The sequence below is a fragment of the Scleropages formosus genome, chromosome 22, assembly GCF_900964775.1.
Source record: "Scleropages formosus chromosome 22, fSclFor1.1, whole genome shotgun sequence".
Lineage (NCBI taxonomy): Eukaryota > Metazoa > Chordata > Actinopteri > Osteoglossiformes > Osteoglossidae > Scleropages > Scleropages formosus.
In genome coordinates, this window is record NC_041827.1 from 4,263,437 (window position 1) to 4,276,363 (window position 12,927).

Sequence of the window (12,927 nt, forward strand, 5' to 3'; positions counted from 1 at the left end):
GACCTTACTGAAGAAATGTTCAGTAGTCGGCAGATTTGATCTGATAAAGACCCAATTCTGGGCACAATACTGTCAAAACCCATAAAAGATTTCACATCTATACACCAAAAATTAACTGCAGACATTTGTTAGGAAAAACACGGTAGACGTAATAACATGTTATCACAGACCTGGCCTTCTACGAGGAGATTCACAGACCAGGATTCTTCACGTTACACTGCACTGGAACCATGAGTAGCTCATGATTCACCTAAATCACACTAAGAACCACACCATTAGTACACACAAACACACACGCACACGCACGCACAGGAAATGGAGAGCATCTCAAAAAGTACAGCAGAACCTGCTTCAGGTATGTCAGATGAAGTAACGTTACACCGGACTGAGGTTAAGGCCTCCACCTGGCTTGGCGACTTCCCGAAACGGCACCAGCGGTAGGGCGGATACGTGAGGTACCGGGACCGAGAGAAAGCGGCCGTCACTCGGGACGCCCGGGTTTGGTCTCCTTATTGTCATTTCATTTGGACGAAGGGATCGTATGAAACGCACCCTCGACAGGCGTAACGTGTTCCTGACCACTTGTCCAGCCAGGAGCAGGCCTTACCTGACGCTCGGACAAACACCAGAATGACCGTTCGTGACAATACCACGACTGTGAGGAAAGTGCATTTCTCTCGGAACCAAACAAACACGGAGGAGTGCCTATAGTACAAGTGCAACAAACTGTATGTACTCTTTATGTACTGTATCGCTATTGACCTATGTACCTTTTTATGCATACAATATTATTTTAAGAAAGGAAAAAATAAAAAAGGAATATTTTGACTGCTAAGCAAGCGTGTGCCTTTTTTTTTTTTTTTGTATTTCTCTTCTATGATTCAAAATACATTTTCAGCTGAATTGGAAAGATGTATCTATGAGCTCCCATGCTTGGACCCTCCTCAGAGCCCCTCGGTGGTTGGGACTCGTCCGGCGGCGGCGGCGGCTCTAAACGACTTCCCCCCCAAGGGCCGAGGCTACGCGGGTCTCGTGTGCCGATCTGTCATTCAGTAAAAGCTCAAGCAAAGAGAGGGAACAGGCAGGGTGCTGCGCAGAGCGAGCGCCCCGGCTAGTTAGGATCGATAGTCCTTTTTACTGTAGGGCTTGTTTCCCAGGATGCTGTCCACCTCGTGCACGATGGACGATGACAGCTTCGGCAGAACCTGTACAAAATCGACAACCGTTAAGTAAAATCAGTGACTGCGGGTTATGTCCTGACGTTACGAAAGAGCAGGCGGGAACAGAGTTGGGAATCTTACTAATACAACACCCAGGTAGTCTCACCTGTATTGCTCCAATGTTCTCCATCAGCTGGTCCGTATTGGATGCGCCCAAAAGTACAGAGCTCACTCCTTCGTTCCTTAGGCACCATGCTGTGGGGGGGAGGGGTAGTGCACAGGAACGTCACCTTAGATCCAGCATTGTCCCCCAACCCCCCTCCCTCCAGGAAGCAACACAAAACACCCAAAGAAGAAAAAGGTACCCAATCCCATGGTGACCATCACACAACAGCAGCATGACAGCATTATCTACGAACGAAGAAAATTTCGACGAAAGAGAGGGGGGCCATAAACGGATGCATCGTGGGAACCCCTTCCCTCTCTTCTTCTTCCAGGTACACCGCCCGCTTGGAGACGGAAGGTGCGAAAAGCATCTCGGAAGGAAGGAAGGAAGGAAGTCAACTGGATCGCACACGGTGGAGTTCCGGCGGATGGCCCCCGTTGGCATGGAAACGCTGCCCGCAAAGGATCAATCCATACAGAAGGGACAGGCTCTGCGGACATTTGGACCCTTCTACTATCACTGTGCCAAGTGGCCCGCCTGCTTCGCAGAGGCCATCTGTAGTAGCGAAGGTTGGGCTGAGGACTGGGGGCATGTGTGCAAGGAGGTGTCACTGTATGTTAGGAAACACACACACAAAGCGGTATCCATGTTTGCATGCAAAGCTGTTCAGGAAAGCCACCGGAAATTGTGAGCAGAGACACGCGTCAGCGTGTCACGTTTGCGTTGAGGTTGTTGCTGCAGTTTGAAGGTGGCTTGTCAAGGCTGTAGAGACAATCTCAATCTCTATGCGCACGCGCACAAGCGACTGGGGCCGAACCAAATTCATAGCCTTGACAAGCGTGCTACAGTCCATCAAAATATCACCTTCTATGAAAGACACACACACATTTACTACAATTAGCTCTGTTCTAATTAGAGGAATTAACCTGTATTTGTTTGAAGCTACTTCTGTAGTGAAATACCTTAACGTTATGCTACATATACATACACACACAGTATATATGTATATACAGATAAAGCACTGTGCAAAAGTCTTAGGCACCTAGATGTTTCACAAAAATATTTGTATTAGATGGGTTATTTAATGTCTTCTGCATCAGTGTCAATGGGAAAGAGCATATTTTAGATTTCCAAGCATTCCTTTTGCAAAAGTTATAGTATTACAGTAAGGGTTTTGTATGTCGTTAAAGAAAGAAAGTATACACACACACACACACACACACACACACGGTCCGAAACCACTTATCCCAAGTGGGTTCGCAACAAACTGGAGCCTAACCCAGCAACACAGAGCGCAAGGGCGAAGGGATACATCCCAGGACTGCACGCCATTCCTCACAAGGCATCCCTAGCAGGACTCCAACCCCAGACCCGCTAGAGAGCGGGACCCAGCCAAACCCTCCGTGCCAAGCGGTTGTTGACAATGGATGGTTACTAAGCTTCGTAGGAAGTTTATTAATTAAGACCATTATTTTTGGAAGCATTCTCACTTTACAGCCTTTCCCCCCCCCAAGTGCCTAACACTTTTGCACAGTACTGCACGCACGCACACACACACACACACACACACACACACACACACAGGCAGTCCCCAGGTTACGAATATCTGACTTTGGTACAACCCATAGTTATGAATCCCCCTTACTGACCTCAAGTAACAAGCAAACAAAAACTTCATAATTAAGCCCATTATATTCAAAATTTGAGTTAAATACAAACACACACACTCACATTTTCAGAACTGCTTGTCCCATACGGGGTCACGGAGCCTAACCCGGTAACACAGGGCGTAAGGCCGGAGGGGGAGGGGACACACCCAGGACGGGACGCCAGTCCGTCGCAAGGCACCCCAAGCGGGACTCGAACCCCAGACCCACCGGAGAGCAGGACTGTGGTCCAACCCACTGCGCCACCGCACCCCCTATAGAGTTAAATACAATGTTTTGCAATAATAAACAAGCGCTACTTTGTGACACGCATCAAAACATTGCACGTCTGCAGCGGTTCGTCGGCGGGACGCGTGAACCCGAGGTAGGACAAAGACATCCTTCGTTTTAGTCGGACCACATTGCCGTTAAAAGTGACTTGTGCGTTACTGTATTTGGATTTAATTTTTTTGGTTTTTACCCTCCTGACCATAGCACCAAAGTGTAAATGTGATGCAAGTGATGGTGCTGCATCCAAGAAGAGCGAAACAATCACGAGTGAAACTAAAGTGGAAATAATAAAGCGAAAGGCGAAATGCCAAAAAACATTAGAAAAGGGAACATTAAAGTTTCTTTATGCTTTGCGCGTGCACACGCACACACTCTCTCTTGCTCGCTCTATTATAAGTAGCGTAGTTGTCACGACCACGCCCCGCACCTCAACCGGCAGCTTCGGTCGGAGCCCTCGGCTATAAAAGTTGTCTCCCAGTTGTCTCGCTCCACACAATGGTCCTGCTTTCTTAAAGCTCTCTGGCTTTGCTCTTCCAAGTCCTGTCCCTCATCCTTCCACAGTCCTGTTCCACGCCTTTTTGATAACGCCCGCCCGCCTTGTCCCTCGACCACGATTTCGGATCCTCGCCTCTGACATTGGCCCGTCCCCGACCACGAGAAAACGTCCAGTCCTTTGATCTGAATAAACTGCACATGGGTCCAGTCTCCTTCGTGTCCTCTGTTCATCATGACAGCAGTAACAATTATTGTCTCTCTCTATTATAAATACTGTACTTACATTTATTATTTTTATATTATCATCACCTCATTACCTTGTATTATTATTACTGTATTGTTATATTAAAGATGTTTTAGTGTATCCAAAGTGTTTCTTTAATATTGTTTATGCACAGAAAGATACAGAATATACGACATACTAAGACAAACGTTTGACAAGCTGACGTCAGATACCCAGCATACCTAACTTTTCCAACTTGCGTCAAAACCCGATTTAAAGACAAACCGAGGACACGGACCGCGTTCGTAATCCGGGAACTGCCTGTATACATACACACACAAAGCATATAAATAGTGGAAAAGAAAAAGCAGTGAAGCCGCATCAGAGCCACCACATGATCCTTTCGGACACAGTGCAGAGCATTCAGAACACCGTATCTAACTCACCCCTAAGTGACAGATTTACCTTTTAATCCATTTTTAATCTAGAGTATGTATTCAATACCAAATTGTAACTACATTTCAAGTACATGTTAATGACAATTACTCTATTTACTCAATTATAATCGGACACACTAGACACGGATACATCTTCAGGAATTAAAAAAAAATAAACACCAAAGGGTTTCTTGTCTTAGATTTACAGTATATAAAAATAGAAAATTTCATCAAACTACCAATAGATAAAGATGAAAAGATGAATAATTACGAGCAATTCTCAGGAACACATTACACCTGGAAACCGGAGTACCAGTGCACACTTTTACAAGTTTTAGCCGGGAACAGGAATGCATTAAACTATTACTGCAAGGAAAAGTAGTACATGTCAAATTTTTGTCACTTGTCTTTAATCAAAAGTCAGCAGGTGTCTGAGTGAAAGGCTGGTGAACATTCGTTCTTTTTTTTTTATTGTACAGGACACGTAAAAAAATTATTTTACTTATCTGTTAAAGGTGTTTCACAGCTAATTACGGACTACAGGATATCCTCAAATTGTGCTTTAAATTTACATCATCTGATTCACGCTCTCATTCAGTGAAATGGTTTACCCTTTGTACGATAACTAATTAAAAGCTATATTAAAAGCATCCGTGGGGGGCACACAACTGTTGTAATAGGTACAGGTGAGTTCTGCTGAGAAACATGGAATAATGCAAAGCCTCGGGACGAAATTCTGGATGCACAAGGGCATAATCATAAATTTCTGACAAAAAAGACATTTTTCGTCTATCTTTATCAATACACAGAGAGTGCTGTGAAATTGTTTTATCTCCCTGAGGTGCCATGAAATTATGAATATTACAAAAACCAAGGTGAGAACTTGACGGGAATTAGACGTACATTTGGTAGGGCCCTGTCACCGATGTACCACCAGTTCTTTGTAAACAGTAACGTGTTCAGTGGAGAAGCACATTACCGTACAAAACCCCTGTACTTAGTATGAGCTACACTGTCAAGGTCAGCACAGTGGTCCTGACAGTAGCAGCCTTGCAAAACGTAGAGCAGCCCCAAAATTGCAGATGTGGATGGTTATGCGACTCATCGTGTCACCTGAAAACTGCCGCACTGAAACAAGGTCAATAACTGCGGTAAGTATTTTGTTTGGATGCATTTCTTCTCTCATTTTGTGCATCTTCTGGTCCCCAGAGGATGAACACTGGCATTTACCAGCACTGGTTCCCTTCTCTCAGCTCTGCTAATAGAGGTGTGAATCATCATTTTATAGTGTACTACACACACAGTAAAAATTAAGAGGAAGCTTCAAATTCCCAGATTTCTCTCCACTTGGATCCTTTTTCAACAAATGAGTGTGCACCTTGCTAATGGACCTTTATATCTCTCTGGGGGAACAGAATCTGTCCTCCTCCACATTTCAGAAGCCCTAAATTCATGAATTAGAATTTGCAACTTTTTAAAAAAAAAAAAAAAAAAAAACCACTGCAGTGAAAGCAGACGTTTTCCCATTTCACTCCACAGTGACAACAGACAATCTGATCAACCCCACGAAGAGCAAGCGTGAACATCCAAGACAGACACACAAGACGGACGGCTAACGGCAGAACAAGGCAACCACGACCACGTAACTCACCACAGGGCGTGCAGCCCCACGAACGTCCAAGAGACAGATGGACGGACGGACGAACAGACAGACAGAAAGAGAGAGAGCAGCAGTGTGGCGCATACCGATGGCGAGCTGCGGCAGAGTGCAGCCCAGCCGCTCTGCGATTGCCTGCAGCTCTTTCAGCTTCGCCTGCTGGCGCCGGCCCTCCTCACTCAGGATCTTGTCCTTCAACCACTGGTAGCCCTGTCGACACATAGCACACGTGCTCAAAAACAAGGCCCTCGTGCCGGTGCTAGGCAGTGGGAGGCGGGAGGGGCTCAAGGGGGGTAGCCTCCTGGGCGCTGCAGCGACCCACCCCGCTCTCACTGGAGCACCAAACCAAGTGGGCTCCGTTTTCAAACACGTGACAGCCTGCTCCTCCTCACCTTCACCAAGCATCGTAGTCACACCTCGGTACGATTCGATTTTCACTGGAACAGCACACACACACGCTGCAATTAATCTGTGGGCGGACTATACCATAAGCGTCTGTAAAGCGTTGTGCAATACCACAAGCTAAGTACTGTATAACCAGAGGACTGCATTGCAGTACAACAATTTACTATATTTAGCTTGAAGAGAGCAACAGTGAACAATTAAGGGCAATAAAAATTCAAATGTGCTCCTGGCTAGTTTTAGTTTTACTTTAAACAAATCAAAATGCAAAATCAAGTCGAATACTGTTATAAATTCTTAATACATATACAAGAATGTTTTTATGGTTACAAATACAGTGGGTCTCTGACTTACAAACTTTGCATTGTTACAAACTTTTGAGAAGCATTTAATATATATTTTTTCCCCCCATAAAGAGAAATTGCGCGCTAAAGCTTCACACCAGATGCGCTGACAGATAGTGATTGTGAACAGTAAGTGCTGATTTATGTTTTTCATCACTCTGCTCTAGCTCTGGCCAGGTTCCTTAATTGTGCTCAGACAGATGCGTGCAATTCTGCAGGCTCCCCGGTCCATGGAGCTGCCATTTACATTACATTTATTCATTTAACTGACAATTCTGTCCAAAGCTATATGCAACTCAGAGTTAAATTTTTTTTTTTTAAAAAAAAGTGCATTTCACGCATGCATAGATGTAAACACTTGATTCTTGAAGTATAGTCACTTTGTCCAGGAGCACTGTTGTTGTGGGCAGACATTACATGAGTAGCTGCATATAGAATCGATAATGTGCCTCCGGCTCGTTCCATGTTCAACAATCTTTGAGTAACGAACAATTAAGTTCGTAAATAGGGGACCAACTCTATACTGTAACGTTAACAGCATTCTAACAAATGCTATTTATACTCTTACACTGGTTCTTTATTTATACATTACAATTGAATCACTGTTTTATCATTTTATCTTTAGCAGTGACCTCACTGAATGAACAACATCTGTGTGTATCAAGCCAAAGGAAAACCATGTATGAGAGCCCCTAGATGTGGGGAGAGGTCTTTTATGTTTATGATTTAAACAGCACTAGTCACTACTCATGTCATAAACAGAAAAAAAAAACCCTAGAAGTAGAAACATGTCCTTGAGTCTCCAATCCCGGATAATTGAAGTAAATGGAAATTTATTGAACTCAGACACCAGACACACAGAACAACACAGCACATCACAGCACAGCACAGCAGCAATCCAAGTGATAGAAATAGGAGCAGAAATTGTTACCCTCTGTGTCTATGTGCGTTTGTGTGTGTACGCGCGCATGTGAGAGTCTATACGTTCCTGGGGGTTTTATTGGGGGAGGTCTCATAAAGACAGAGAGACATCAAATCTAGATGAGAAATGAAAGAACTGTTAGGACAAGCAGCACCAAGCGACAACACATAACAGGATGGAGACCAAAAAGACGACAACGGGATCGAAGTTTCACAGGAGGCCAGTGGTACCTTAAGGGACGCCCGTGAATAGGGAGGCACCCCACTGTCATATTTCCCTGAGATGATCCCACATGCCAGCGGGGACCATGTCATTGCACCAACACCTGGGAAGAAAAATGACATGGTGCACAGTTTCTAGCAGTTCCTCATCAGTAGCACCAAGCCTGCCCCGCCTGAAGGGGCCGATGCACTACTCACCGATCTTGTGGAACAGCTCTGGCAATTGCACCTCCACCTTCTCTCTCTGGAACATGTGGTACTCTGCCTGCTCGCAGATCGGGGGGATCTGGTTGAACTGTCTTGCTACAGAATATGCCTCCTGCAGGGCATTCCAAGAACAGCAGGCTGAGAACACCAAATGCACCAGTACCATCATAACGGTATTAATGTCATTAACGTCATTTATTCCAGTATTCATTGCATTTTCTCAGGTGTTCATTTTCAGGTGTTTTCTCAAATTAAAAATGAGCTTTTAAGCAGGGGCACACGGCTCACCATGATCTCCATAGGACTCCACCGAGACGTTCCCCAATACATGGCCATTCCTTGATTGATCACGTGGGTCATTGCGCGCACCGTTTCTGGCAATCAAAGTACAGATCACAGAATGGATGGGGATCCAGACAAACGACTAATGCGGAGATGCAAAATGAAAAAGGAGAGGCATCAAGATTAAGACAGAGAAAGACAGCAGGTAAGAGACAGAGTAATAAATGAAACCCCTGTGATGATGGCAAAGTAGGATATTGAAAGATAAAGCTTGTCCAACTGTACCGGGAACAAAAGCCAATATTTTGTAAGTCAGGGTTTGAGGACCAAGTACACAGTCGCAGCTACAGTTTCCATAGCCCCGAAAACACACATGCACGCGCACACGCACACACACGTGGGTTTTCACTAGTTATCTCCATTTGTCAGGTCCAAATGCTGCATAAAAGATAAGGAATTCACAGCTAAAGCTGTCAAATGCCATTAGTCAAAATGCAAAAATTGTTCCAAAAGCTTTGGTTTCAGATATTGTGAAAATATTACACTGTAACGTGGTATAACCAAGCTCACTCGATCCATCGCTCTTTTGGTATATCGCCCCATTCTAATCATTCCGCTGCTCTGAACCCATCAACCAATTAATGTGAAAAGCAAGATGTGTGTCTGACACACCTGATGCTACCAGACCGAGGGCAACCTGGGGTGAGTAAACAGCACCAGTACAGAAGGTGTGGACTGTGTCTGTGTGGTTTTAGTCACATTGGGAAGGACACATCAGCACACCAAGAGCACTTTGAAATGGAAATTAGCAAGAGCAATACAAACAGCTAGGCATTTATAAAAATAGTCGCTTTCAAAGCGCAGCAAACAAAACGTGCAAATATGCACGTCCACATCCATAAGCCGAATCAGATTTATTCTGGAACTTTGGCTTTTTCCTTCCTGTCAGACCATAGAACTACACAGCAAAGCAACCATTTGGGACAATGCACTTGTGTGTTTTATGTTTAGCAACAAAATCCCATAATTCATCCTTAGGATTGTTCATTTTGAGTTTGGAGAAAAAAAAAAAATCATCCTCTACCTACATGCGGACGGCAGGCAACTGCAGATTTTCTGCAAGTCCAGTAAAAGCTCCTTGCAGCTGGCAAGGCTTGCATGTGCGCGACACACAGACAAACACACGGCCTCGAGCGATTGATTACAAGGCATGGAGGGAATACTGTGCGTCAGCTTGAGAAAGAAAAATAAAAAACAATGGAATGGAAAATGACAACAAAGATTTGGTGGAGTACAAGCAAACCAAGAGGTCACGAATGGAAGTGTTTCTCCAGCTCACAACAGCAAAGCACACTTTCAAAGGGGTCACTAAAAGTGCTACTTTTTATAAATAATTTTTAAAGAAAATTATAAGTATCATTGGGAGCAACAAGACACTGTTTTCATTTAATTAAAACAAACACTCATCATCAATTACAGAGGGCAGAAGTTGATGACTGTCAGATGTTAGACTGGAGTATGACTGAGAAAAGGCCAGTGGTGGTTCACTGTAATTCAGTTCTCTATGTCTGTATATGAGCCACTCCTGGAGATGAGGATGACAACAGGTCTGAGTGACGGAAGCCTCTGTAGGCAGTGCTTTCTAGTAGCTTCTTTCCCCATTGAAGGACCGCTTTTCAGAAAAACACATTCATATCAGAATTTCTGATTCATTTATATCGGAGTGAGAAATACGAGAAGTACCCAAAATATTGCATTACTGAAAATGTTTAAAAACAGGGACAGGAGGCCAAAGAAGGCTTAAACAGCAAGATGAATGAGACAAATTAACGACCTGGATTTAACGTGCCACGCTTTTAACACTTGCTCAAATTACTTCAAATATTAGAAAAACAATTCAGACAAAATAGCATTTATTCAGAAAACTGTTTGGATGACTTATGCACAAAGAAAACAGCTACAGTGGCTCCTCATTTTATGAATGAAATCATGATCAGAACGCTGCTCTTAATTTGCTTTATTCAGTCACTTTTACCATTAAGTCACAATCAATAAAAGCTTAATAATACAGAAGAGTCTCTGTACTGAGATAGGTTCTATAATGGCTTGGTTACAGCTATAATAAATATTGGACTTTTCATTTTAGCACTGATATTATCGTCAAGCTACATTAAAAGTAATCAATCTGTTTACACACCAATATTTGTGTCTTTGAAAACCGGTAACTTCATTGTTCATAAAATGAGGAGAAAGTGTATTACAGCGTATAGGTGAACGTATCACCTGTGCTTGAAAAACACCGAGATGCCCTTAGAAGAGAATTTTGCCAATTTTACTTGCTATTTTTTGGTCAATTTCAATCAACGACTGACCATCTTAGTCCATGAAATAAAACTGTGGTCCTGAGGACACAGGTGGTGAGGAATGCCACTGACGGTACCATGTACCTTCTATGATGAATGCTCTTGTCTTTGAGATGTTAAATGGGACTCCTGGCGATGGGGGGGAAAAAAGATGTGAAAAGGACAAAAGTTCACAGCTGGAAGCGGGATGGGATGTTAAGGAACAGCAGCCGTGCCAGAGCAGAGCAACTCCCCCTTACTGGGAGACCATACTGAGATGACAAACTCTCCCAAAGCCTATCTGCGCACCCATTTCACGAGCCAAGCATGCAGAAGATCCCAACATACAGATGACACCTAGGGGGCTACGGCAGCACGTTCTACTAGGGAGCCATGGATCTACTGTGGCATGCAGTCGACAAGGACCTAGAACTGCTTGGCATGAGTCCAGCATTCAAGAGCCATTTTTCCACAAGGAATTCCCGAAGTTCACGTAGGTTTGAGTGAAACGTACAATTAGGTGAGTGCTATCAATCCAGAGAGACTGACAAAAAAAACTTTGTTTGAATAAACAAATAAAATACATGACATGCTGCAAGCCATATATGGTACTGAGGATGAGTTTACATCAGTCACATCTGATAGACTACGTCAAGTAGTGTCTTCCAGCAAGTGGGTCCTTCAATCAGTACAGCTGATCATTCTCCACCTCTAAGCGAAACTGACAGAGCACTAAGCATCTCCTGCCTCCAGAAGAAGTAAGGATCTATAAGACCAAGAACCTGAACAAGCAGTAGGGACCAAATTAGACAGAAAAAGAATTAGAGTACTCAAACTACAGCCACGTCCAAAGACCTGCTTCCGCAACCATGCATTGGCAGCATCACAAAGTATCACAAGGCGAACAAACACACCGAGTGCACTGAGCTCAGTGTGCTGTACGTTGTTCCTCCTGCTTTCACCAGGCAGTTCAGAGCTTTTACAGCATCTCAAATTCTGCTACCATTAAAGTTTTTAACCCAAAGAAGCCCCCTGGCTGAGGGAGGAGAGAGGGGTGGTCGCACACGATGCATGTCCCAAGGTCCCACCTGCACTGCTCGTCTGAGGGAGGCAGTGACGTGTCCGCTGCCAATCATGAATAGGAAAAAACCTCAGCTGCCTCCAGCTATGACCCTTCAACTGCGTGTGAGTAATCTGGCTCTCTCTCTTTCTCATACTCCCTAAGGAGGCTCCCAAAAGCTGGGTTCCCAGGGGGAAAAGGCAGAAGAGGAGGGAAGAGCTATGTGTGCCTATTCCAGGGTAGTCCAACCATAATCCCGTACACTGGAGCATCTGTCCAAGGCCATACGGCTCACTCTGCGCCAGCCACACGCAACACAGCCAGTCTAGGTGACGTGGGGGGAATGCGCCAAGAGCGGGAAAGCCAGGCCTGGGATGTACACATATTGAGAAAGGGGGAGGTAGACATGGCAGAGCTTACCTTCCATTGGCGTATTGGGGTCCGGTCTGTTAGCAAACACTACATCCACATACTCTAACTGTAGTCTCTCTAGAGATGCCTTCAGACCTGCAGAATCCAGTGCACATAGTAGAGCAATGTTTGAAAGCTTACAATTACCACTCATGAACAGAGGTAAAAAGGTAAGCACTCTGTCACTGCAGGACCTTTATACTAACACATTTTTGGCACCTTGCCTACAGGATGATGTAAAATAGGGTTGCAAAAAAGCCAAAGGCTAATTCCGTGGTCTACATGCATGGCCAACATACGCATCGCGTGGGGCGTTCCTTAAACATCCTGCCCTTAGTGCCTTGTGGTTCACTTGACATTTAAACCAGCTTACCTTCTATTATATGCTTTCTGGACAGCCCTCTCTCTGTTTCTGCCCTGAAAATAAAAATAAAGAACATCCTATCAATCATGCTATGACTAGACCAGTGATTACATCTTGTACAGTCAAGCACAACACATCCCGCCTCCCAAGGGGTACAATGCTGGGCAATAAGGGGTAATGCTTGGCCAGCTGCTCCTTATAGATAGAGGACATGACAGAGGAGGAGACTCTAAGATCAGTTCGCGGTGCTCTGACCGCCGGATCAAGTGTCAGCTAATCCTCCCATAATGCACCCAA

The 12,927-nt window shown here is 44.5% G+C and overlaps 1 protein-coding gene across 7 annotated transcripts in view; it reads right to left on the reverse strand.

Annotated features, from left to right (window-relative positions):
- Positions 1-291: 291 nt before the first annotated feature.
- The window catches only part of kcnab2a (potassium voltage-gated channel subfamily A regulatory beta subunit 2a), a 90,530-nt gene continuing 77,894 nt past the window's right edge, over positions 292-12,927 (reverse strand). For all 7 annotated transcript variants that reach the window (XM_018725695.2, XM_018725694.2, XM_018725697.2 and 4 more), the window contains 8 exons: positions 12,640-12,683; positions 12,276-12,362; positions 8,460-8,545; positions 8,163-8,283; positions 7,974-8,068; positions 6,165-6,285; positions 1,327-1,415; positions 292-1,205 (listed from right to left, as the gene is read on the reverse strand). In XM_018725695.2, coding sequence (XP_018581211.1) covers positions 1,116-1,205; positions 1,327-1,415; positions 6,165-6,285; positions 7,974-8,068; positions 8,163-8,283; positions 8,460-8,545; positions 12,276-12,362; positions 12,640-12,683 — 733 coding nt within the window. In that variant the 3' untranslated portion in view covers positions 292-1,115. The remainder of the gene's footprint in view (positions 1,206-1,326; positions 1,416-6,164; positions 6,286-7,973; positions 8,069-8,162; positions 8,284-8,459; positions 8,546-12,275; positions 12,363-12,639; positions 12,684-12,927) is intronic.